At 43.5% G+C, this 27,742-nt stretch overlaps 1 protein-coding gene across 8 annotated transcripts in view; it reads left to right on the top strand.

Moving 5' to 3' along the window:
• The first annotated feature begins 717 nt into the window (after positions 1 to 717).
• The window catches only part of kmt2cb (lysine (K)-specific methyltransferase 2Cb), a 61,670-nt gene continuing 34,645 nt past the window's right edge, over positions 718 to 27,742 (top strand). For 6 of the 8 annotated variants that reach the window (XM_086128350.1, XM_086128347.1, XM_086128349.1 and 3 more), the window contains exons 1-13: positions 718 to 1,475; positions 15,419 to 15,507; positions 17,024 to 17,195; positions 17,384 to 17,590; positions 18,113 to 18,222; positions 19,594 to 19,703; positions 20,202 to 20,364; positions 20,440 to 20,611; positions 20,807 to 20,921; positions 21,601 to 21,776; positions 22,825 to 23,177; positions 26,683 to 26,742; positions 26,825 to 27,489. In XM_086128350.1, coding sequence (XP_085984476.1) covers positions 15,444 to 15,507; positions 17,024 to 17,195; positions 17,384 to 17,590; positions 18,113 to 18,222; positions 19,594 to 19,703; positions 20,202 to 20,364; positions 20,440 to 20,611; positions 20,807 to 20,921; positions 21,601 to 21,776; positions 22,825 to 23,177; positions 26,683 to 26,742; positions 26,825 to 27,489 — 2,367 coding nt within the window. In that variant the 5' untranslated portion in view covers positions 718 to 1,475; positions 15,419 to 15,443. Of the gene's footprint in view, positions 1,476 to 6,471; positions 6,979 to 15,418; positions 15,508 to 17,023; positions 17,196 to 17,383; positions 17,591 to 18,112; positions 18,223 to 19,593; positions 19,704 to 20,201; positions 20,365 to 20,439; positions 20,612 to 20,806; positions 20,922 to 21,600; positions 21,777 to 22,824; positions 23,178 to 26,682; positions 26,743 to 26,824; positions 27,490 to 27,742 lie in introns of those variants that run through there. The other 2 variants (XM_086128346.1, XM_086128351.1) reach the window with 2 other exon arrangements.

Here is a 27,742-nt window from a genome sequence, read left to right as displayed (position 1 = left end):
TGTACATTATTACAAAGCACCCCATGCGTTTTACGTATATTCACTAGAAGTCGAGCCCCGAGGGCCTTTTCGAAATTTAACCCCTGCGTTACACCCCGTGTGCTTGTTTGTTGGTCACTTATGAAAAACGCGGAGTACCATTGGCAATTCTGGCAGGTAGCGTGAGTTTCTTTGAATGCGAAAAGAGGAAGAAAGACATCACCAGTGCAATTCTCAGTGAATATCCGATAGGTTGGTGCGGGTGTCGCGAACCATAACCGGGAGCCACCCGAACGAGCCCGGAACCACCACTTCTCATGCTAAACTCCACCCAGCGTGGTCTATCAAACTGTACCTGAGAGAGTTGTTAACTGTTTGGGTCACTGAAGGCGTTTGGGGGAATTTGAAATGGGGCGTTATGATAATTTGTATTCCGCACTGTCCCCGGCACGCTCCCTTCCAGTCCGGCGTTCTCCCGGACGCCATATTTTCCGCCCTTCTCGTCATTATTTTATTTACTAAATGCCGATATCACTCCGCCGGGTCAGAGAGTATTTTGAAGAAATTGGCATCCGGTTTTTAGGGGTGCTTTTTTTCCAGTCTCCCACTGACGTTGTTGCCAAATTGCTGCGCTCACGCCATATATATTTGTCGATGTTAACGCTAACGGGGAAATAATTTTACGCACGGTGTTAGGTGGATCTACTTTTTGAGCAGCCAAGAAGGGGCCGTGCTTCGGTGCCACTTATCATTAGCCATGGCCACAGTTCTGGTCTGGACCGCGGCGCAAGCATCAACTTAATTTTACGACATTTCCACCACCGTTTCACAGTTTATCCCTCGCAGGATCCGACGCCGAGGTCCCATCAAGCTCATGTTTATTCGTTCATGTGTGGTGAGGCGCCTGTTACTGCGTGGCAGGGTGGCTGCGAGCGTCTCGTAACTGGCCGCTGGGTCCCGCAGCTTGTCGCAGCTGAAGAAAATAGAACCAGTTGCCAACCGAGCCGTCGGCGACCCCCCTCCGAGCCGTCGACTGGCGCCTCGCTGTGGATTCCTACGCCGACATGGAGCGTTGACTCGGATTTTTGGGGGTCTTTTTCCGAAGGTGAATGTGAGACATTTCTGGCAGCAGACTTGGGTGGCTAACAGCAAGTAGCTACATAACCCCAACTCGTGCGACGACAGCTGTCATTGGAGAAAGGAAAGTGATCCCCCCCCTCCGCTCCTCCCAAATGCGTGTGCCAAGGAAGCGCTTCTTCTGACGGATTTAAAACAGCGCTCCTTGCATCAAATGGGCAAAGTGGGGAATAACCTTGCGGCGCTGGAATATAACGATACGCGTGATGCGTTTTTGAGAGCCGTGCTTCATCGGAAAGAAGCTAGCTAGCTTGGTTGGCTTGCTAGCTAGCTAGCTGGTTGATCAAACCTTGACTTTTCATCCTCTCCAGAAATTGTAGACATGAAGAGGATAATTCACAGTTCCTAGGGGCTGGAAGGTATGGCAAATGAGTGTTTTTTTCCATTTAATTTCATTGTTTGTGGTTGCCCGAACCTCCAATATCCATCTTCTGATGATGATGGTGGGGGTGGGGGGGTCTTGTCGCCTCCGTGACTCGCACTATTCAACGAAACATTCTGTCGAGCGAATGGATCACACACGCTCTATTTACATGGGAGTTGTTGCAACGTTGTTGCAACACCGTCGCAACATACACACTCTATCGGTGCTCGTTTTATTTGTGTGCAATGCGAGCTAAAGCCACGCCATTATGTAAGCATCCTCTCCACTTGTGTGGCATTGTAGTTCCCCAACACAGTTGCGTTTCACTCAATAGACCTAGCCTTTGTGTGTGTGTGTGTGTGTGTGTGTGTGTGTGTGTGTGTTGGGCACAGATGCTCATCGACGCTTCGGAAGTTGGCCCATAGACTGCCTTGTTATCTTCATCCACCTCCAACTGATGTAGCATTTTTGGTGAAAATGCTACATGACTGAGTTTGACATTCACTTCTACGCGTTGCAAGCAATTACACACAAAGGTGAACCTGTGTGCTCAGTGCATGACTTCAAATACTTTCCAGAACCAAGTGGAATAAGTACTTTGACGCCCATTGCCACCCATGTTCTTGATTTTTCTGTCTGTCGCACAGTTCAACTCAACAGGCTAGAAGGTATCGTTGGTTAGCTGTGAGTGTGTGTGCGGGCGCGCGCATGTGTGTGCGTGTCTTTGTAAGTGCTTTGTGCCCAATTTGGAGTTCACAAAAGCTCACGTTTGCATGTGTACACTGGAGCCCGCGGTGGTAGTCGTGACTACCCTGTGGGCTCACCTCAGATGCTCCCATGTTGGGTGTCATCGCCTGATCACATGAGCTGAGCCACGGCCCAATTGCGCCAAAAGTGTTCCCATACCCAACTTGGTGCCAGTGAAGTGTCTCAAGCCTTTTATTTTGTAAACAAGTTCAGATCTGTGTTGTTGTTGTTGCAGAGTTAACCGTACAGTAGCCACTGGCAGTACAATGAAGCATCAAGGCTGCACTGAAATCAATCTCCAAAAAGTGCTGCGGTTGTCCTATTGCAAGGAAATGTTACACAAATACATTTGTACTGTTGCTTCTTCATTGGTTTAGCTTTAGTGGCTTCTTTTTAGAGCTGGCCGCGCGCTGCATCCATCAAGCACAATGCCGTCGTCGGGGTTTTGCTTTCTGATTCGTTTTCTATCGAACATTTTATTAAAGGCATTTTCTATTGATATCGATAACGTGTCTATCGTGATTGTGAATTATCGTTCAGCTCTAATCGGAAGAGAGGAACACTTTTCAAATGAGGCCCAAGTGTACTGTAGGTACTTGTGTATATCCCGCTTTACAAGCAAGTATTAAAATACTAATCTTGGTCAGAAAGTTTGTTGGTGGGAAGAAGTCAGAACTGAAATGAAAATTCTCATTGATTAGGATGGATAGATCCCATGATAATCGAACAAACACAGCAAAATAATCGATTTCAGTCTGTGTGTAGACCTTCCTCACATGAATTTGTTCATACAGCTGACATTGTTGCATCAAAGTATTTACTCTAACTGTTTTAAAATGTATTCAAGGCCCCGCACACACACACACCCACGCGCGCACACGCACCCACACCCACGCACACAAACACACACACAGAGCAGCACGACTGAACATTACCACGCAATGGGCAGGGTTGTGCAAATACATCAATAATACCGTTCAGTATGTGGGACCTCAAAATGTTATTTCCTGAAAACAATAACGGGGGTCGCGGTTTTTCCATTGCAGCGCATCATTATGTGTGCGAGGGTGAGACGTTTTGTCGTCGCGTTTGGCCACGTCACTTAGTGTGGGTTGCAAATGTCTCCTTCACCCTGAACAAAAGTTAATTCGAATAATTCTATTATTTTATGTCTTTCCAGCACAGGCCGGATACTCCTTCGTATAATATTGGTGCCCTTCTAATGACTTCTATTTCTTGTGTTATTGGACCACCATCTGCTTAAAGAGCCTGTAGGCATACTTAGACCAATCAGACACAAGCGAAAAAGAGACAAGGCAGTCAGATGGTGTCAGCTCCCCTCTAAGATTTGGCATATTGAGTAGTACGGTAAAATCCCATGTGTAATGTGCGTCCGGCGTAATATGCCACCCCTCCCCTCCAAAATCAACCTTTTAAGTTTTTTTTTTGTCTATGCACCCATGTATAATGTGGTACCCTGGTTTTCTGGTGTCCTTTATTATCTGGTCACATTTGTGCAAGTGCATGTTTTTAATGCTGAAATCTCACTCATCAATATAAAACATGATGGTTGAAAGTTGCCCTCTTTTTCACTGTTGTGTTCCAGCTCCTCCACTTACACCTCTTCTATTTTGAAGAGCGTGCCAGGAGGGTGTGCGGAGAAGGGAAAAATTCTTTTGGATTTACTTAATTTGAACATGTACATCAGTTGCACATGATCAAACTGTGTTAAACTCACATGTTATTTGATTAGTAACAGATAAAATATGATGGTGTAATGAATTCTTTTATATTTTATTGTTCAGTGTTGCTGTTGAGGGGTTGTTATGAGCATTCTCAGATCAGTACTGAAATGTATGAGTTTGTAAGCCCACCACTGATTTGCGAAGTGATGTCACACGGACACGAATTCGTGGGCTAACGCAGCACATTTGAGTACCGTATTTTCACGACCATTCGGCGCACCGTATGGTTGGGCGCAGTCTCATTAATGGGTGCTATTTCTGTATTTTACACATAGACAAAACGCACTGTATTATTGGGCGCAATTTTAAAGTGGTAAAACATACGCCAGCTTAAACCTACGGCATTCATGCGCGCACGCTAAAAACACGTTAGCTTGAAGCATACGGTAGCATGCCAAGACATACAGATACAAGCTAAAAACACGTTTTTAAAAAGGCAACGGAAGCAAAACCGAGTTCCGTTGTATTTTATTTAGCCATCGTACAATGTACTCACGTTTTTCGATCAATCATCACCCAGAAATCCATCAAAGTCCTCATCCTCTGTATCAGAATTGAACAATTGTGCAAGTACCGGTAATCCATCAATAAAGCCGTGTTCCCTCTCGTTGTCAGTCACTCTCATTGCCATGTGGCTCCACAGAAATGATGCCGGCTTTGCCAAAAACTCGAACAACAGTGCAAGCAGACAAGTTCGTCCAAGCAGCCACAATCCATTCGCAAATTGTGGCGTAACTCGCCCGGCGCTGCCTCTCACTCTTTGTAAAGTTGTGTTTGCCATCGATCATTCATTGTTCCCATGCCGTTCGCAACTTTACTTTGAACGCCCGGTTGATGCCGATGTCCAGCGGTTGGAGTTTTTTAGTCAAACCTCCGGGAATAACGGCAAGCTCAGAGTTCATTTGCTTGACTTGGTTTTTCACCGCTGCCGTGAGATGGGCACGCATGCCAAAAGCATAACCGATGGCTTGAAGTTTGAACTGAGCTTCGTTAGGCGTGTCTCTTTGTAGAATTTATTTTCGGGGGTTCTTAGAAACCAAAACCGAAGTTGTTTTGCAACAATGCACATCCACACTCTATACAGGTGTTGGTACCTGCTTGTAGCGTCCCTTTAGCGTCCACTTACACGCCCACCCTTCACTCATTGGCGGACTTCTTCCCCGCATGCCTGTCACTCACGTCTGCCTTTTCTCTCTCTCTCTCTCTCTCTCTCCATATATGCATATATACATGCCCACCCTTCACTGATTGGCCGACTTCTTTGCCGCATGCCTGTCCACAGTCACTTCCGCCTTTTCTCTATATAAACAGCGTGTCGGCTGTCAGTCAGGTTTTGGAACTCAGCGCATACACAAGACGCTCTGCATCATAAGGCGTCCTGTCCATTTTGGAGAAAATTTAAGACTTTTAATGGCGCCTTATAGTCGTGAAAATACGGTAAGCGTAGTTTGTTAGAAAGTGATCAGTACGAACGGCAAGTGTGTCAGGCTGTTCTTATCGAAGTGTGCAGTTATTTATGTCTGATAAACTGCCTCAGTAAAGTAATCTGACAACCTTCGCCAGCACTACTAGCCACTAGTGCGGCTGTCGCTAAACGCTGGCAACAGGCGCCGTAGAAAACGGTGTCACTGTAATTTATTATTTTTTTAAATTACCCTTAATGATTTGAATGTTTTTTTCATGACACCGTTGTGTCATTAGTCGGTAACAAGGAGCAGCAGTTTGTGGCGGCAGTGGTTCAGGCTCCGGAAAATGAGGCATGTCAGCTGTTAATGGCGGCGCAGGCACCTGCAGCGGCTCCTCTTGCTGTATGTTGCACATACAGCGCATTTGACAATAAAGTTGGACTTGACTTGACTGTTAAGATGTGACACATGCCCAGGAACAACTAAAGCGTACTGAGGCATCGATGGTTGGATAAGGTTTATTTTAAAGGTGGCCTTTGTACCGCGTTGACGGTTTATTGGGTAGCTTGAAATATTGATTTGGGGTAATTCTTTTGGGGGGGGCGGTAGGCTGATTATGCATGGGATTTTACAGTATTTCTGACAAAACTGTTTGCATTGAAAAAATGCTGCCTGGTCATTTACTCATGTTCAACCACAAATCTCAGCCAAGGCCAAATAATCCCAATTACACAGATGTATACAACTTCACAAATGCCTCCCCACTGCTTATCCCAGAATGTAGTCATGCAGGGACAGTCATGTACTGAAAATGAAAAATCTATGGATTGTATTGCTAAATGATGTCCGGTACCTCTTCGAGGATCTGCACCAGAATTTAAGGGGTTCTTCCTTGCCCAGAACTCCATCCCTCCACAAAGTTGAACCAAAAAAGTGGTGTAGGTTTTGCATGCACTGCGAATAAACAAACCATGTTGAAAATGTATCTGACGGTTTCAATTAAACCTGACCCTATCATCTTTGTAAAGGAACAGGTTGGGTATTGGATCTCACTGGAGGAGGGGGGGGGGGTGTTATTGTTGTGGCCTGGGAGTCTCTGCTATTTTAACATTACAAAGCATGAGGAGAACAGTAACACTAATTGGTCAGTTTTACCTGTCCTCACATAGCGTGCCGCTTTTCATCGGTGAGCTAAACAAAACACCAGATGAGCGAACAGTTTATTTTTGGGCAGACATGGTGGTCACATTTGCAGTTAAAGCGGCAAAGCTTTCCTTATATTGACCTCGATCTAAAATGTAGTTAGCCATGTTAAATCAAAGGAATTAGAAAAAAAAAGCATACTGATGGGAACATTTCTGATCCCTCCGAAAATGTGACACCATGATAGTATCTTTGTTTGTGTCAGAATGTCATCAGAGGAACAGACTGTGGAACCCTCTGACCAGGGACCCTCACCACCCTCCAGCTGTGCAGGGCCAACATCCACAGGGGGTCCCGCTCATGCCGACAAGCAACCACGTGGCAGGCCACGCAAGGATGCTGCTGCTCTCTGCCTATCCCAGGCGCCACACTCAGTCTCCTCTAAGAACATTAATAAGTATGTCTTCGCTTTATGGAAAGACGTAATATGTAACGTTCCACATTTAGGTGTGCGTCTTGGAGGTATTTTGATTTGGATGCTGCCTTACGTTCGCAAAGTTTGAGGCAGGAGGGCATATATACTGTATGTCTCCATACTGTCAGTAAAAAACAGCTTATGTGAATTTCATGAAACTTTGTGGAGGGGTGTAGAAATTTGGTGCAACCAGAATAGTGTTTTTTTTTTTGTGTGTGTGTGTGTGTGTGTGTGCAATGGCACCTGTTAAGCAGAGACGCTCTGCATGCAGCTCGTTCGGTGGTGTGTGTCTTTGACCAGTAATGCCGAACTCGGACCACACAACTTTTTTTTGTTTGTTTTGTCGTTCATGACTGGTTACATTTCAACTCTGACACAAGATCACATCCTGCCTGATCATCAAGGTAATTGGGGAGGCGGGAAAGAAAAGAGTCCAGGCATCAGGGAAACGGTTTCTGGGCATGCAGGACCAGGGGACACAGTGCAGGCTCTGCAGGAACAACGAACACATGGCGCATGCATCCGCTGAGTGCCAAGGTGGTGTCATGGTATTTCACGTTATACAGTATGTTAGCATTAAGCTAGCAGGCTACAAACTTGTGGTTTGGTTGAATATTTTGGTTCTTTGATATACTGTACAATGTTGATTTCTCTTTGTGTCAGATCCATATCAGTAAATATCAACTGGAATTATTGTTTGTTTTCCGCTGTTGCTTCAGGGTTTGTCCCTCAATGCTTACTGTTCTGTAGTTGTGTCAGTGACGGTCTTGCACCAGGTCCCGGTTCTACTCTTGCTCCTTATATTCTGGTTTTGTTTGGTTCTGTTCTGTTACGCTTCGACTTGTTGATTGAATTGCTTTTCAATGGTGTTGCTGTCATATGTTTTGAAATGGTTCCAGACCTCTGCCCAGCCTTGATTAAGAGGAGGTCTCAATGGAGGTTGGGCAAAAACTGATACACGCAGCAGTCTGTTTTAACAGGATGTGACGTGCATGAGTAGGCAGCTGACTGGTGCTAATGACGCAACCAGATATTGACTCATGGCAATCGCTTCCTTTGATGAGGAGCCTATATTGATAATTAGTTACACAAAAGACATTCTGGGTCAAATTCAAACCGCCCTGCGATGAATTCTCCCTTCTTGGCGATTCAATGTGTGTTGAGCGTTTTTTCGGTCTGCAGTTTTTGATTTAATACGCCGGTCATTTTGGAGGTAGTTATTTAGGGTACAGTTGCAGTACAACCGTACTTTGTAAAGAGAGATGACCCCAGAAAGAAAAATATACTGTATATGGACACATTTTGATATTGATAGATGACACAGAAGTAGGGACAATTTACTTTCTCCCCTGGAACGTCCTCAAAAAGTGTTGATGTACTCCAGGGACCTTTAACTCCTTTCCTCGGGTGCTGCTTTCCTGCATGTTTTAGATGTTTCTCTGTTTCATTCAATTGAATTCAAATGTGATTTCAATTCAATTCCCTCCTCCAACACACCTGCTCAGCTGACCCTTTGAATCAGTTTTCTGATCATCGTTGTTTACAAAATCAGCAGTCACTACTAATTAATACGTTTCTGGAGAGAAAATAATAAAAAAAAACAATGCTACCAAGCCACATAGGAGAAGAAATGAATTAGCACGTTACCACATACTTGAGCTGAGAGGACAGGCCTATAAGATATAATAAATATTTATAATATGTTATAACTCTCGGTTGTCCCACCAGGTGGAAATCGGCATAATTTCACCAGCTGTAGTGGCTACATGAAGTAGACAAACATGCAAGAGAAGACATTTGCACAAGAATTACATTGCACTCATGGGAAACCACAATTTGGATCTAATCCAGGGGTGGGCAAACTATGGCCCGCGGGCCGGATCCGGCCCGTTGGTCTTTTTAATCCGGCCCGCCGAAGATTGGTGCACAATTACCTCCTAAGACCCGAACTCTTGCAAGGCATGCATTTTTATTTTCTCTTTGATATTTAGGCTAATTGGGACCTGATGAGTGTAAAAACAAAGAATTATCTTTTTACTTGATGTAACGTCCTCGTAAGTGGACGCCAGGCCCTTATAGTCCAAAATTTAACATTAGAGTCTTGAAAACCAAAGACGTCATGCATGTGGACGCCAGGTCCCAGTTACTTCAAGTTGCAGAGCACAGGGAGGGAGGGGAAGACGAAGAAAGAGGGAGAGAGTAATGACCATGGAAGGGAAAGTGATATGTATCTGATTAAACGAAGCAGGTAACAAAGTACGAAACATTCAGGAGACGCGTGGAGTCGGAAAGACTCAAATCTACGAGACTTTGAAAAACAAGGAAGCGATTCTTACTCAGTCCGATTCTGGCAATTTCCATGCTCGGAGTGAATTGCTTGTGGCTCGAGTAAATGAACATTTCTGAGAATGGTTTGATTGTTATGTTAAAAACTTTTCGCAAACTGGACCGCTAATAAGAGTCGGAGAGCAGTCAAATGTGTAGAGCGTGAACAACAGGGGGCTCAGTACACATCCTTGAGAACCGGTGCTGAGTGTGATGGTGGAGGAGAATGTTACATTATTACTGGCATACAAAGACATTGTGCTATCTTCTTTATTTTCTATTTCTATTTCTAACTTTTGGCCCGGCCCTCCACAATATTTTCTGCTTCTCATTTGGCCCCCCCGGGAAAATAATTGCCCACCCCTGATCTAATCCATCCATACATGCATTTTCCGATCCGCTTTATCCTCACAAGGGTTGCGGGGTGCCCCGCAGCCTATCCTAGCCGTCTTCGGGCAGTAGGCGGGGGACACCCTGAACCGGTTGCCAGCCAATCGCAGGGCACACAGACATGAACAACCATCCGCAGTCAGACTCACACCTAGGGACAATTTTGAGTGGTCAGTCAGGCTGCCATGCGTGTTTTTGGAATGTGGGAGGAAACCGAAGAAAACCCACGCAGGACCATGGAGAACATGCAAACTCCACACAGGAAGGCCGGAGCCGGGATTGAACCCACAACCTCTGCACTGTGAGGTTGAGACACTAACCACTGGACAACCGGGTCGCCTGGATCTAATCTAAAACCTGATTCAATCCATCAACAATTTTGTTTGTTTGCAAAATAGATTGCGGAGTTTACATTTAGCCTTTTGATATCTCATTAATCTGATTGAATACAACTTGCCTTGTTCACTACAGTTGAGAACAGAATCGGTCAAGGTTGATTGATCATACAGATATCGTGCAGATATATTTGACGATGGCACGCTGAAATCACATGGACTTTGATTCCGGCTGCAGGTGTATGCTCCTGACAAGGTTGATGCAATAGCCACATTACAATAACAAACATCAAAGCCGTAATTTATTCATGAGCATGGTTATTGAGTCCATGATTATTATGCAATTGAAGAGTATGTATAATTATCCTGTTACGTAATATACAGCATTAATTGTCCTGCAGTTATAAAATGTAAAAAAAATAAAATAAAAGAATTTGACAAATGTTCATGAAAGTGAATCTTTGTATTGGCAACTCTGTAAATGACAGCAAATAAAAGAATATTTCAGGGTAGCGTGGGATATAGATCAACTAGTCTGGTATTGAAATGAACAGAAATCTCAGGTCCCCACAAAACAAATCAATTTACATTTGACTGTACACGTTGCTATTGCACTTTTGTCGATTAAAATAAAAAGTGCATTCAAACTGCAGACATTATCCCTGTCCCGAGACACCGGCTCCATGTTTACGCCATCCACTCGATACAGCAGGCCCACTACAACTACCTCAAGTGATGTCATCGGGGCAGCTCCTTTGTTTTGGTCTGTTCACTCCGCTCTGAAAATTACATTAATAATGTCGCAACATTGGTCCATTAAAATAAAGTGACTGCAATTGACTTTGCTCTTCAGCGGATTGTCTCCGCTCCAAAGCAAAGCGAATCGGGCTGCTGTGGTTTAAAGAAGACTTTGTCAGCAACAACATGGCTTATATATATTATTATAGAACATTTAACAGTACATGAATCCAATTTTGTGAAAAAGTAATCTGAAAGTAAAAAAAAAGGATTTCCGTCAGACAGCTGTAGCTTTCATTGTTACCTCTGTCAATTATTAATACTTGGCTGTGTGAGAGACAGACATGTCAAATGGCTCTTGTCGAAGTGGCTGTTAAAATAGACTCCTTTGCCCACGCTCCGTCTGCTTGCTCGTCCATTCCAGGGCCAGGTTTTCCCTGTCAGGTTTTCCAGGCAGCACGCTGCGAGCTGGGACTACTTCCCACAGCATTATTTTCACCTTTTTTTTTCCTCACTTGCTGTGGTGGGTCTAGGGAGGGGAGGAGGAAAGAGGGGGAGGCAAGGGAAGAGGAGTGGGGGTGCATAGATGAAAAGTCCCACAGCCGATTTCTGCACGGCTCTCTAGCTTGTATTGAAAATGTCATTCTCTCAGCAGTGAGACATCGACAGTGTATATATGTAGTGAAATGTCTGCCATTTCTGCTGCAGCTGTACACAAATATAGTATTTAATCATGGCGAACAAATTCATCACTATGTCTTTGTTTTTTTTGGTGAAGGATAACTGAATTTTTTGAAACGTTTGAGGTCCATTATTAAGGCTTGATTTAAATTGCAGTAGGAGTTGCCTGACTAAAAAAAAAAAAAGTAAGACAATGTTGATGGTTGAGTCGACTAGTCATAAGGGGTGTTCACACGGCACACATTTGCTCCGGTGCTGCACCGATGCATTTTGTTGCGATGTATCTTACACCGGAGCAAATTTTGTGGAGCGTTCACACGTACAAAGCCGCTGAGCGTGTTAGCGCCGGTGCAGCCCCACTTGGGTTCACACGGCAGTTTCTGCAGCGGAGCAAAACGATAGAAAACAAAGAGCTGTCGTGTTGGTTCTTTTTAAAACATATACAACTCAAGCAACTACTGTGCAGGCACGTCCTTCTCCTTCTCGGTCTTCGTGCCTTCTGCTCTAGAGGCGTTCAGTGACCGCCCCCCGAAAACGTAAATCAACAATGACTTCAATGACACTCAGAAAAGCAAACATATAATGCGCCAAACAGAAAGTCAAGAGAGGAAATCACAAAATAAATTCTATGGGGGGGGGGGGGGGGGGGGGGTTGTGAACACACAACAGAGGAACAAACTAAACAAACACCTCCGAGACAGTCCAGTCTCCTACAAAAGGAAAGATGATGTTTGGGGACTATTCCCCCCCCCCCCCCCCCCCCGTTCTAGTTGAGATGGTATAACCCAAGAGGCAAGGTGCTGCTTGCTACTGTTATTGCCAGTTGCCATTCTATAATCTACTAAAGCACCAGTTAAACGCCATCATGTCTTGTGTCGTTATTAGACAAACAGTTGACGGAAGTACAACAGAGCACGAAAGCAACGCATTCTAGCCATACGAAATCAACTATTCTCATGCGTAGCGAAGCTACTCCCCCCGCCGCAAACGAGTATTTGCTCCGAGCAAATTTTTTAACCCTGTAGTGTTCACACGTACCATTTTACATCGGTGCTGCCCCGCAAATGAGCATTTGCTCCGGAGCAAATTTTTAGAGGTGGGTTAAATTTGCTCCGGAGTAAGCTGTTTTCAGGGGCTACACCGGTGTAACTTTGCACGTGTGAATGCTCTACACTGGGGCAGCACTGGCCTAGCACCGGAGCAAATGTTGCCGTGTGAACACCCCTACTGAGGTCATTGATGTTTTTTCAGTACATTAATATAATTACCGGGGGGAAAAAGTGTGATGTGGGTATGCTTTGCAATCTATATTCTCTAACAATAAAGAGCTTATGCAACACATTTATGCAGTGCACACGTTAGAACACACACACACACACACTTCTGACGTGGGCTGGGTGAAGGCTTGAGTCGTGTGATCGTATTTCCAGCCAGAGAGAGACATTGGTGAAACTTGGTGTCGCTCTGGGCCAAGCACAGCAGCGGGTTCTGCATGGTTGTGAATTTGCGGTGTTTGCAAATAATCACGGTCCTCTTCGTGGGCAGTCGGCTAATTCCCCGGTTTCCTTCCACTTCGATAGTTTGTGTCATATTGTATCGTAAGGAATTCAGGGTTTCCTCTTTAATTTTATTTAATTTATCCAATTATGGCTTCTGTTTTTCGTATTCTTTTTGCTCCGCTCCATTTTGGCCCATGTTGTTAATGGAAGCAGTGCACCTCAGATTGCTCTGTTAGAACTCTTAGAGAGTCATTTAAAAACATCTTCCTCACAAATCAACTGTAATTACTCGATGAATCAGCCATCCCTCTTTCAGACTAGATTCAAGAGATTACTTTTTAAACCTTGTGTAATTGTAGTTTTGTACTACTTTTGATTAGACCTTTTGTCCAGAAAAATGATGTTCAAAGAAAGTACAATGCATACATATTGTGACATATCGTAGCAGTTCAACTGTGATTCACATCCCTGGTGAGTGGTTGGGCAGAACTTCTCACGAGCATCCATTGTGTGTCATATTTCTATATTGCTGGGACTTGTGATGACAATAAACACATTTTTTTGGCTCAGTGGTGGGCACACACGTTTTTAATGGCTTGATCATGCCACCCAATGAAGTTATGCTTGCAGGTGGCTAACTGTGATACAAGCTTTCAATGTTTGCCTCCATCCTCATTTTTGAGGGTTGTTACTTATCTTAACATGGAAGTTATTTCAAGGGAGGAGTCGAGTTGGCATCCAGCCACTTGTGATTTATAGTTTTTCTCTCTCTCTCTCTCTCTCTCTCTCTCTCTCTCTCTCTCTCTCCCCCCCCCCTCCCCTCTCTGGTGACATCAAAATGATGCCAGCCCACATCCTGCCATCTCCTCCTCCTCTTCTGAGCGCTTGTATCCTTCCAAGCACCCCTGAGACGTAACTGCTCTCATTTGGGAGGTGTTTGCGCTTCCCGTTGAGCATGTTAACAGTCGTATCCGCCACAATTATGCTCTTCACGTGCTGTCTCAGAGATGATGTCAGCACAGCCCCTCAGCCTACTGGAGGATGCTGACAAAGGCACCATGCTATTTATCTCGTGTGTGTGTGTGTATGTGCGCGCGCATGTGTGCGATTTATATGAGCTGAGATGCAGTCAGATCGGAAGAGTTGATGGCTGAAGTGCTGACGTAGCTTAAGTAGTAAGTTGTGCACCGGGCTATGTTGCTTTCTTCCTGATTCAAACAGTTGTATCGTCTTGCTTCTGGGACAGTCGACTGAAGCGGGAAGACAGACACACAAGGGGTTATTCCACTCCTCTTACTCGCAACTTATTTCTTACAGACAGTACAATAAAATGTGTTAAATGACACACTTGGATGTGTTTGTACACAGGGATTGGTGTTTGTACCTGGCAGTTTGACAAGATTTGAACTACAGTTTTCTTTTAATTGTTTAGTGTGTACAAGGTTCCTGGCATCAGCCGTTTGGAGGTTTTGGTGTGCAATGGATTAGTATGCATAGGAATACAGTACGTACTCACGTGGCATGCTCCGCTATCATCATACTTTCAGTTTTTACGGCTGGGAGAATACTATGGAGCGCCTAATGTGACATACAAGAAAAAAAGAAAAAAAACTCATTCACTCGCAAAGATTTGTGCGAGAAAGCAATTTCATTTATTTATTTTTAAACAAAGGCAGCACATTTTTTTGAATGTGCATGTATGTATTTCCGGGTCAAATACCAAGACACCTATGTTATTTTATTTTAGAGTGAATTTAAAAGCAACAGTTCCAAGTCCTCCTCCATGACATGCCGTTTGTCAAACAGATGCACATTGGCGGTTTGGGTCGCCAAACAAACGTAATATTTTTTTTAATGAATTTCCACGCAAGGGAATACGTATTTTGTTGTTGTTGTTGTTTTCCTTCTATATCATCTTAGGGGCTCTGTAGAATACCGACTTAAAAAAATCCCCACCCAAAAATCCAATTTCCAATTTAAATAGAATTTTTTTTTTCTTCACAATGACAGCACAGTAGTCAAACCTTTTATTTTATTGGATGAGTTTAATGCTGGAAAATATTAACTACAATCAACAACATGTATTTCATTTTGAGTTCATATGTCACAGCAAAACTGAGTGAACATTACGAGTGAAAAGTATTACCGGGTACTTTGAGTTTATGAAGTTGACAGCTGTTTCATGTCACAGTATGCTTCATTTCAACATGCATGTTTGTGTTGTGTCCTTATGAATGACAGACTGCCACTCAAACATTTTTTTCAATTGTATTTTTTTAATGTAGTTGAAATGGGTCCTTTCCTACCTACTGGCAATAAGAGGCATATGCGCACTCTATACTGCCAGATAGTATTTATCCACTCTTCCTCCCCCTTTCCAGCCCAATGACAGCTGTGGCTAAATCTCATTTCCATTGCCTGCATTTATTTGTGTTTGCCTTTTTCTTGCCTTAGGGGCCGCAACAGAGGTAGGGCTATCATGGATGAGGAAGACAGTATGGATGGAACAGAGATAGCGGAGTCCATTGGCCCTCAGGACACAGGTGAGAACTACACTGCCCCTTTCCTTGTGAACTAGTTATTCAGTGGAGGGTAGAGGGCTTTTTCATGCTGCCTTGGCCTTCCTCTTCAGGGCTGTTAATGAAAGGCTTCAGTTTGAGCTGCAGTGGGTTTGTATTCTCCCTTGCCTCCGTCTTTCACTCGCTGCCTCCACCTCTCCTGCTGCACTGAGATTGCCATTGAAGAGCAGTGGGAAAGAGCCCAAGGCTAATGCCCCCTAAAAGCTTTTTAAAATCCCATCAGTCACTCCAGACACATTTCTGCTTTTTTTTTTTTTTTTTTTAAATGAGTGTGGTGTACATTAAGTCATGTGATGTTCAGTCTCATTCATTTTGATGCCCCCGTTAATGCCGAATACCCTAAGGAGTGGGGGATCTTCCAGGGGCTTGAATTTCGTTTATTACGTCTACCTAACGCCTCCAACAGGTGTTTTTATTCACATACAGTATATAATACATATCTTGTTGTCATTTTCCCCTTTTTGGTGGACTGCCACATTTTACATGAATGACTCTGTCCCCCACATCGATTGGTCCATAGAGATAACGCTAATCGTTAAAGTAAAGTGAAATGCAGAGCCACGAAGGATCAGAATAAGTGCTCTTGGAATTAACGTAGAGAGAAAAATAAATGATACTTTCTTACCTTTTCAACAATAAATATTTACCTTAAATAACCTATTTAGAAATACTTTCATGATGATTTTTACACATTTACATTCACCATTACTTTGAAGGGATTCATTTGATACCATGAAATTAATTTCAGGCCATATTGGTAAGCTCACAATCTCTAGTTAAGCATCAAGCAAAAATATGGGGGAAAAATCTTACATTTTAAGTCCAAAGTATTTGTATATGGTCATAATTTTTAAAATCTTTTTGCTTAACAAATATTTTTACACACATTTGCCCCCTTCACGATTTCTGTGTTATTTGTGTATTTATCACACACACAAACATTTCAGTTCATCAATCTAATTTGAATATCACACAGAGACAACCCAAGGAAATACAAAATGCAGTTTCTGAATGCCAAATTAATTTATTCAGACACACACAAAAAATTGGGGAGGTGGGCTGTTTATGTATGATAGTGCCTTTGCAGAATAATATTTCAGACAGTATAGACAGGCCGCTGCTTTAACGTGACTCTCAGTCCCCCTTGCCCCAGCCTAGCTGATCATGTCACGGGCAGATGAACTTTGTGATTAGTTTTTTTTTTTTAAATCAGCAAAACTGTTGCATAACAGCCGAACAGAAGTACAGAAAGGTTCACTCAGAGACACATTTTCAGAAATGGGCAGATAAAAGATTTACTTGGTTGTTTCACATTTGATAAGGCCCTAAGAACCCCAACTGTTTGTCTACATAATGCAGAATTGATGCTACATTAAAAAAAAAAAAAGCGTTGTACTTTACAGTCATATTTAGCATAAAAATGTCTTTGTAATATCTTTTTTAGCAGACTGATCAATCTATTTTTTTCCATCACCTTAAGAAACAGAAATCCAAGCAGGGGAGACTGTGGAAGTGGTGAGCAGTGATGCGCCAGAGGAGAACACGTCCTCTCCTCCTCTTCCTCCTTCTCCTCCTCCTCCTCCGGCCCAGAGCCCTCCACCCGGCACTCTTGCAGGACCGTCTGTCCCAGCAAGTAGAGGAGTCCAAAGCAGGTTAGCAACGACAAAGCCCTTGACTGTGAATTTTCTGTTGTGCGAACTACTTACTGCTCACTATGTGCATGCAGTCATTGGCTGACTGACAGCTTTTCCTCCCGGGTGCCACAGTATCGTTGGTTGTCAGTCTTTTTTTATTTTTTTGTCTATCGCACACCCTCTACCATCCTTTTTCTCTTTTTCAGTGAACGTCTTTGTGCCTTCTGTTACTGCGGGACTCGTAGCCTGTTGGGTCAGGGGGAACTTCGAGTGTTCAGCACCACGCTGCCCCTCGACCATCTCCTCAGACACAAAGATGGAGAGGATTCAATGAACAATGGCGGTAATGGCATTGGGTCCACTGAGCCACACGTGGCAGGCGAGACCACCTCAGGACAGCAGGAACTGACCAAGTTAGTGTTTTTTTCTTTGCCAAACTTGTTTTGGTGCTGTGGAACTAGGTGGGCTTCATTCAGAGTTCCCAGTGGCCTATTGGGTCGTGGGAGCCATAATGCAGTCTGGCAGCTCGCCAAGTCAGCAGTTGATTGTCTCATGTTGCCATGTGATTGGTGGCCAAGGCAGCCCCTCGCTTATGTCACATGACCACAGCGAAAGCTGCGCAGTGCTGGGGAAACAACCAGAATTGATTTATAAGTGAGGTGTGTGTGTGGCAGAGGGAAATGTTAGCATCCGAATCAGGGCTCAAGGCTGTTGTATCATTTTTCTGCAAGTGAAGCTGCCAGTGTTGCAGTTCTGAAGCAACTCAACAGCAAGCGTCTTTGTGCAGATGCCAGATTTCATGAGGGCTCTCTTCCTCTGCCTCCTCTTCCCCTCCACAGATACACTCTATCCATCTGGTATCTTTTTGTTTTGGTGAAAACTCCACATTATTCTACTGTCCTCACTACCCCCCTGTCTAATACTTTTGTTTCCAGCGGGTCTGAAAGGAGTGAGGGAGATCCAGACCCAGCAAGTCGATTTTGGGATGAGCTCTCTCATGTTGGCCTTCCACAAGATCTCAACGTCTGGTCTCTCTTGGAGTCAGGTAGGAGTCAATGGCATAGTCTGCAGTTGATTTCTTTCAGTTTTCTTCACATTTCCAAACAAATGTTCCCATTTTGATCAATTATGTCTGGAATAATTCCATGCTTGTTAGTGCTCTCAGACTACCTTAAGAGCAGGGGATATTCACCCCTTCATGTTCATACTGTAAATCAACACTGCCTGTGTGAAGTAGGCTCTGGATGAGGAATGATAGAAGTATCATATCTATCTATCTATCTATGAATAAAACACATGCCCATATAGGAGCCGATTCTTAACAAATTTACATTTAAAATGGTCAGCAGTTTAACGCAGATGAGCTATCAAACTTGCTGGATCAACGAGTAATAACACAGCCCATCGGCTTGCTCAGATTTTATTCATGTAGGCACACAATTGAGGTAGATGACTGCTGCACATTACTTGCATCTTAAAATCACTTACCTTGGGTCACAGGTTTCTAACCTATTGATAGGGGTGTCCCCATCCGATATTATATAGCGGCAGCTGCCCCCCCCCCCAAAAACCTGTGTCGCATTATATCGATCTACATCCAAAATCTTTTGTCCCACCCTCTGTTGTTCCCACTATATACTGTAGGTTTAAAAAAAAAAAAAAGATTCTAAATGTTCTGAAGTAAACTTGAATTGTTGTTTTGTTTGTATTGACTTTATTAGAGTTATTTCTCACAGTCCTATATTTTATATTTATTTTATTGAAGTGCAGTGCATTCTCATGTTTGAGGTTTGAATTTATGTAACGCAAATATAGTTGGAAGAAATTAGTCTTTTTTCTCATACCTATTGTTGCTGACTCTTGTTCTTTGTTTGAATAGTATCACTTTATGAAGTCTCTTCTAACATTTCATACTAAAAAATAAATAAATACAAGCATGTATAATTACTGCTGGTATCGGATCTATATTTGTGTTGTTCAGTCAGTACTCTAGGTTGCAATATCGGGACACCCTTTCATATTTATAAATCACTGTTTGTGCGAATGCCTTCCATTTATGGAGATTTGGTCGCTGGTTGTTTTGGAAAAATATTGTCAATTACAGGGGTCGGAAATGTCACTAAACGGAGACAAAATGACAACATCGCCTGTTCTTTTCTACATTAGCTCCATTCCATTCGCAACCATGTTTTCTAGTGCAACTACTGAACTTTAATTGATAAAATAATATTTATTGACACATAATTGATAAAATTGAGTAATTGCCCTTCAAGGCATTTGAGAATTTATGTTCCACTGTACGATGATTCAAAGTTAGTAAATCACTATTTTGCAAGTGCTGCTTGTGTCCATGTAACGAAACACAAACCAGAAGGCTGATGGGTTATTCCTTCTTTTGATGTTTTGCAAATGACAGGGCAATGCTGGGCGCATCAGAGTTGTGCCTCATGGTCCGAAGGTGTTTGTGAGGGCGAGGGACAATCTCTGCTTAATGTGGACAGAGCCATTGACTCAGGGAGCACAAAGGTGAGTCTTGGGGGAAGCATCCGTGCCCTAATAGGTATTAACACCATCTTAATGTGTTGAGGAAGGCATGCCTTCCTCGCTGAGGCACAGTAAAGCTGATGGATCAGTCTGGCTGGTAAAGGTCAGCTCAGCACTGCGGCTCTGTCAACTGTGAAATGGAAAAGGTCATGCCACTCAACTGGGTCTGAGCTCTCATGGCAGCTTAGCCACATAGCACGAGCAAAGGCACTTTGCTGTGTTTGTGTTTGCCACCTATTGGTTGTGTAGTCTGTCTGCAAATCTTCCACTTGAACTGCAGAGTGGCTATTCAAGCCCACTTAGAACACCGAGAGAAAGAAAAGGTGGCTGGATAAGGTTTCACCTGGAGTGTTATTAACAAGGGACTTAATTTGGAGTTGAAAAACTTCTTGATGAACAGACAACCAATAAGTCTATCCAGAAAACGCCACATTTGACTGTTTTGACATTTCACCTCCCCCAATGTCTCTCTCCCTGCAGCACTGTGCATACTGTAAGCGCCTTGGAGCATCCATTAAGTGCTGTGCTGAAGGATGTACTCAACTCTACCATTACCCCTGTGCTGGGGCAGCAGGGGCCTTTCAGGATATCAGGAGTCTGTCGCTCCTTTGCCCAGAACACATTGATTTGGCCATGCAGAAATGTAAGCCGGCTTTAAACAATTGTACGGCGATGTAGCTTATTCCGTCATGTAACGCTGACATTTTCCCCTCCACAGTTGTTGACGATGCAAATTGCGCATTGTGCGACAGCCCGGGGGATCTACTGGACCAACTCTTCTGCACCAGTTGTGGACAGCATTATCATGGGATCTGCCTGGATATGGCCGTGACCCCTCTGAGGAGAGCTGGGTGGCAGTGTCCTGAGTGCAAGGTCTGCCAGACATGCAAGTGAGTGACCTTGCCGCAAAGGTTTTTATTCTCATAAACATTTATGCGTCAGCTAACCGTTAGTGCTTATATCGGTTGTGAACGCCTTCTCAAAAACGTGTCACTGATGGTATTAATCATAACTGTAATATCTTGAAGCCCTTTTCGACGCGGGTTGTAGGCCTCGCGCTCATTTTATCCAACCGCCTTCTGCAGGAACCCAGGAGAGGACACTAAAATGCTTGTGTGTGACATGTGTGACAAAGGCTACCATACATTCTGTCTCCAACCTGCCATGGATGCTCTCCCCACTAATGGGTGGAGATGTAAGGTAGGAGAAAACTCATCCTGGGCCGCCGTCTTAGGCTGGATTTACTGCAGGCACCCAAGTTACACAATGAAAAGAAATATGACTGACGCAGATTTTTAGTAGACTGGATAATTGCGCTTGCTATGGTTCTAAGGCTCTGATGCCACTATATAATGTCGAATGGACCAAAAAATTCCTCTCAATCCCTTGATTTAAATGAGGTTAATTTCCACATTATCATAATAACCGGTCTGCAGTTATTTTCCCTTTTTGATAGTCAACACGCCGCTGCTGTGGATACATGTATATAGACTTTTGTTTTGTGCAGATAGGGGTCAGTGCACATGACCATTGGGCAGCGTTCGGTGACTTCAGGCTAGTGTTGATGGGGTGTATGCATTCCATGTGTTTGCGTTGCACTTGTGTTGGCCGATATCCAATACATATCAAATTCGGATCCACATTTGGAACAGGCCTGATTCTGATCTGAGGTTATCTGATTCCATGTTTTTCCCCTCTTTCTGCTGCTGTGACTCATATGCCAATTGTGCCAACGTAGAATGAAAACCCAAAATGTCACTTGAACCGTGTTGTGCCTTATTGAACATAGCACAGCCATTCAAGCAGAAGCATCACATCCCACATTACAAGAAATGGTCGAATGGCTTAATTTACCAAGAAATTGTCTTTTGCCCGGTAGAACTGCAGGGTATGTATCCAGTGTGGAACTCGAAACAGCGAGTTGTGGCACTACACCAGCCTGCTGTGTGAGAGTTGTGTCCAAAATCAGGATCCTGCTCTGAGTTGTCCAATGTGTGCCTGCATCTTGGACCCTGAGCACCACAAAGACCTACTCCTCTGCCACACTTGTAAGAGGTAAGTAAAATTTTTTATATTTTTTATTTTTATATTTATTTATTTTTAAAACACCGTAGCAGTAACAGAGAGAAAAAATCAGTTACTTTTACCCTGAAAGTCAATCCCAATCTGTTCTGTGACACCGCTGGACCTTAGATTTCCCATTGAGGTTAATTATCTCTGTCATAATACAGCATCAAAATTGTCACCATCACAAAATCTTTATCAACTGTATATTAAAAACAAGTGGGGGGAGCCAGTCTGTCGCCAGATACCGAGCAGCAGTCTAAATTTTCATAGTTCTACTTGTCAAACAGAAAAATCAAATGGGTTTCAAATACTCAACAGCAGTTATGGTTAATCCTAATTAATAATAATAATAATAATAATACATTTCATTTATAAGCGCCTAATTAAAGCTCTTTAAGAAACAAAAAGGTAAATATCTGAGTTGTAATAAGCGTTTGAGAATGGAAACAAAAAGAGAAGGTGGAAACCTTCCAATACAACAGCTTTCTTAGTCTCCTTTCATGTTCTACTTAGCGCCATCTTTCTTTCAGAAAAAGTGTTACAAGAAGCCAAACAAAACACGCAAGCAGTTAATCATTGGCTACTGGCTGAAATGTCTTGTGAGGTGAGTTGTAGGACTTGGCGATTAATCAAAATCTTCAGTCAATTCAAGTTTTTTAGTATTGGCTTCAAAAACTATACATATTTTATTCTTTGCAGTTTCCATAGTTCAAAGCACTGTGCACTGTTTTCAATCGAATATCATGGCTCATGACATTGGTGCGAGTTTCGCTAGTAATTGGTTTGGGTTTGCACTGTAGCATCAGACAAGGAGCAAAAAACAATCCTTTGCAAAATATGTTCAAAGGTTAAAGTTTTGAAATCGATGCATGCAGCACAGTGATAGAAATCCTGTGCAGAACTCGAAAGAACGCGGGAATCCAACATTTCCCGCTAAGAAGTGGACAACATGTGGGCAGAATCATTTTTTTATTATGTTCAAAAGGGGGAGCCTGGTGGAAATTACGTTTGACCAATGGCTTTGTACTCTTTTCAGATGGATTCACATTGACTGTGAGCGTCAGAACTCGGGCCAAACTGAAAACCACCCCAGAGAGGACTTTGTTTGCTCCAACTGCAGGTCCCCCACTCCAGTGCGGGTGCTTCGAGCAGAGAATATGGATACTGGCCCAGAGCTTTGCCCTCAGCCAGTCTCAACGCACACAGACTCTGAGACTGCCTCACAGCTGGCTCAAAAGCACATGGACCTAGAGCCTGGCATTCGGCTGCTTCCTGAAATGCACAATGACCCCAAACCGGAATTACTTGCTGCTCCATCGCCCTCAGATCAAGAGCCTGTTGGGGATGGCGTCCTGCTTGAGAAACCAGCTACGTCTGCCCAAGAGCCTGGTGGGTCCCTCTTCCCCAAAAACTTCCATTTATTGTTAAACAGTGCTCCCCAACCACCGGTCTGCGGACCAGTATAAAAAAAAAATACCATTAAAAAAAAAAGACCTATTTTTCGAACACAGATGATTTGCTCAAGTGTCAAATTGCTGCACTTTCACGCCAACTACTGCAGAGGAGGACTTGATGTCGTGTTTTTTTTTTCAGGAGGAGGTAGGGAGGGGGGGGGGCTTCAGTATCTAGTACTTTAAGTACCCAATATGTTACAGATACTTGGTGTCGGTACTTGCCCATCCCTACCTATTATTGTTGTCAATTGCAGCATTCAAAATGTTCAGCTGAATATTCAGACATCCTGGGAAGATACTTTTTCACCTACCCAGCATTCCCACATTTGCCTGAATTCCTCATTTTCCACGAGAAATGAAACCATTCAAAGTAATGAAAAGATTTCATATTCACAAATCCACCATTTTTTTTAGCTTGTCGGCCCCAGCTAGTCAGTTGTAAGATGTGATCATACACTGCTTACTTTGGGCTATCATGCCACCTATGATCCCATTTCAAATTCTTCACAGATTTGACCAAGACCAAAAAGAAGCGCTACCTCTTCTTTAATGAACTTCTGAGTGTCCTCCCATCACCAGATGGTGGCTTGCAAGCAGCTGATTAAGGGAAATCTTTTGTCAGAAGTTTAATTGAAAATTAGCAAAAGTTTTCCCTTAGATATACGATGTGATGCGTCAATCATAATCATGAAGCTCTTGTTTTGTTTTAAGCTTGTTTATAGTTGGGCTAGCATATCAGGTTTCACTCCCCCAGGATTTGATTAGAGATTGCTTTCATCAAAGTACACCTAGACCCCTTCCTCTTAAATCCATACCCCCCCCCCCCCCCCCAAACCCTTATGTCCTCTCACGTGTGAAACTTAATTCCATTGCATCAAAGAGGATCAGCAATGTCTTGGCATAGGCTTGTGCTTGTGTGTGGCACTGCTCCAGTTTGGCATGCATGTCTTGAGAGTAATGAGTGGCATCAGGAAAATAGATTGGTGTGCTGGGATCTCGTTGGCGCTGCACTGCCCACATTGTCTAGACTTCACTGGAGAGGAGAATTGGAGTAGCATTATGGCTGTGATATCTGTCTGCAAACCTGCCCTGGAGCATTGCTGGCTCATTCATGACTGATCAGACTCCTTTCTCACTCTGCTCCATATAGATCTTCTCTGTGGTCATCAACTCCTTCAATACTTAGGGGTGTCAGACGCGTTTTCGTCACGGGCTACATCGTAGTTTGTCTCGGGGAGCCAGTTATAACCATTAAACTGACCGAAAAATATCTATTTTCTTTCTCTCACAGAGCCATTTTCATGCTGTAAAATACTGTATGTATTTGTCGACGCGTATAACGACGGTCGGACGAATACGTTGCTGTAGACTTGTATCGTTACTTCATTATGCTTCTTCCTGAGGCCCTGCACACTCGCAGCACCGAAAGCGAGAGGGACACTGCTGGAAGCATCTAAGAAACCGTATATTCACAATACAGTGGCGTCTTTTGTCCAGAAAGCTTATGTTTGGAGAGAGAAAGATGTGCCCGCAAGATTCGCTTACCTGGAAGACTGTCGGGCCAAGCCGAAAGGTACTACAAACAAAGTCTGCAGAGGCAAACAGACCATAGGAGGGAACAGTCTGACGAAGCAGCTCGCTGACAAAGAGCAACCGGTTAGCAAACGTGATACAGCAACGCAACGTCACTTCAAATCGAAGTTTAATTGAGCTTATATTACTTTGTGACAAGCAAATGAATACATTTGTAAATGAGTGGAGTCACACACTCACCCAGTTCCTATGCAGCTGCTTGGCCTTGTCATTAAAACACACACTTCTAAATAACTATGTACTGTATAGTAAATATACAGTATTAGAGAAATCATACACCCTTATATATTTCTTCGTCTTCTGCATTGTCGATGTATGAGCTCAGACTCAAGTGACTCTTCTCGGGTGCAAAAAAAGAACATGATTGGGAGATCTCAAATTAAGCCAGCTATTGTGGATTAAATCATTCAGCTGCATTCAAGTGTGTCTTACCATAAATGTTGTAAATAAGTCCACCGAACAATATTTCCATGTGATATGGATATGGCGTCTTTATCTGCAAATCACGTCCCAGTACAACGTACACTCACTCCAGAATGTTGTGTGCTCCCATGTTGACTTTCCAGAGAGCAACGAACCCTATTAGTTCCGCAGAATCAGCCCCGGTTCTTTCCATTATACTGCCCTTATCCATAATCTATATGAAAATAATTACTTTATTTGAAATGCAGTTTTATATGCCATAAAATCTGATGTCTTATTTTCACCAAACGTTTCTTTGTCTGCGTTTATACAGACCTTGATCTAATTTACCATGAGTAAATAAACACCCCAGTATATGTGTGAAATAATGCAGTATCTTTACCGGAAACTTAACCGGACTTAAAGGATTTGCACCGTTAATCACAGCAGTGTATTTATCTAAACATCATCTCATTCACTGTAGGCGATGTAGGAAGGGGGCCAGTGGGGCATTAATATGAATGAGAGTGTGTGTTCAGCTCGGTCAATGGCTAAACACCTAAGAGACTTGGAGGGCCATCTCCTAAATGACTTTCTGGCATGGGCACCGGATGAGCACCTGCAAGCTGCACAGTCACAAGTCCAGAGCAACAGCCCCTTGGATGTTGGTTGTCATGGTTACTCCCTTACTTGGCAGAGATGCATCGCAGGTGCATGCGTGTGGGAATCAGGATCAGGGTGACGTGGGAACTTGAGGCTGGAAACGGTGGGTGGCCTGCTAAGACTAAACTGTGTGGACTGTCAGTGGCTGTCTGGCAGCTTATTTCTTTCAATGGGGTTTGCCTGGAAGCCAAGCCTGACTACTTCTATTCATGCCAGGCTGATGTTAATATCTTTGATACGGCAGACATCAATTAAAGGCAAACGTGGACTAAATAGAGACAAAAGAATTGGTAACACTTCACACTTTGCCTGTTCGTTTGGTTTCTCCTGCCTTGTTTTCTTTTTTGGTTTCTCCTCCTTGTTTTATTTTTTTCCATCTTTGCATTTGTGGAGTATAATGGCGTGTAGATTTTTGAAATACAAATAACTACTGAAACATTACTACACACATGCCGTCAATCAGGACTGTTTGATATTGACCCTATCTTCATATGTAGTCAACACTGAACAAAGGGCCCTGTACACAAGGAGACAGAGCTGATCTTTTTCTCATTACTTGTTACGAAGAATTTCCAAAAAGGTGTGGATCGACATGCATATGCTACAGTTGCCACATTGAAAATAGACTCAAAACAATGGCTGGGAATAGGACCTGAGCAAAATCAAGGCACTGGTGATGATTGATGATGAGGTAGAACTTCTGCCTCTCAACTAAAGCCCAGATCAACACCAAGGTAAAGATTTATTTCTCATTTAAAACATTTTCTTTTTCGTCCCCCCAGATGTCTCCATGGGATCAGACATGAAGGGTGAAGTGTACAGACCTGCAGAATGCAAAGCAGGTTTGTTATTTATCTTTTGTTATTATGACTGATTTACCAATGCAAATCATTTGTTGTAATCATGGCATGTTTCATCCTCCAGAAATTAAACCAGCGGCAAGAACCCAAGTCATATCTGCACACAACTCTGTGGCTTCAGTTATTCTCAGCCCGGAACGTCTAACGGAGGCACAACCGACGCAGGAAAACGCTTTCCAAACCAAGCCAGCAAATACAGAGACCACCCCCGAGCAGGGCACGGTCCCCCCCAGCACAAAGGATTTTAAGGCCATCATCTCAACCACCAAAGAACTAAGTACTGCATCAGTACCTCTCACAAATCAACCAATGGAAGTCTCACTATCTCAATCTTTGCATATGGATGTAGCCATGGCTTCTTTTTTGGAAAGTACTCCTAAAGACCTTAAAGACAGGACGAAGGATGATGCCCGTCAGGCCTCAGCCTCTGCTTCGTCCGAGGAACTGGACACGACGCCAGAGAAGATGTCACATCTCTCTTTCCCCAGCCTGTCTATGGAGGAGAAAGCACTCAAGACAACTGTAGAGCAGTTGACAGAGAAGGTTGCCACTTCACATTCCACGCCCATGGCCCTAGGGATAGCTTCGAGGGATCCCCCACAGATGTTTGGCGACCACAGCATTGTATTACCCACCACTACCCTTATACCACTTACCCCGAAGATCGGAATGGGGAAGCCCGCTATCACCAAAAGGAAGTTTTCTCCAGGGAGGCCGCGTGTAAAACAGGTTGGAATCTCAAAGTCATACCAGTGATTTAATCTCATATTATGTCCGCATTTTACCTGTTTGAGGCTAATTGGGATAGAACATTCCCAGAACGTTCCCCCGTGATGTGATGTCTGGTTGTGGCTTACTTTGGGACTCTATTGAGGTGGATATGGTGCCTGGTCTTCCTATTTTTTGCTTCAACTGACTCTTGGTAGAATGGTAGAGTCACTTTTAGTGACCTGTTTTGCGTATCAGTGCATCACTCAGATTG

Source organism: Hippocampus guttulatus, chromosome 14 (genome assembly GCF_054856545.1).
Source record: "Hippocampus guttulatus isolate MCC_2025c chromosome 14, RoL_Hgut_1.0, whole genome shotgun sequence".
In the NCBI taxonomy this organism is placed as follows: Eukaryota; Metazoa; Chordata; class Actinopteri; order Syngnathiformes; family Syngnathidae; genus Hippocampus; species Hippocampus guttulatus.
Note: the sequence above shows the minus strand (reverse complement) of the source record. Positions and strands in the feature narration are given on the sequence as shown.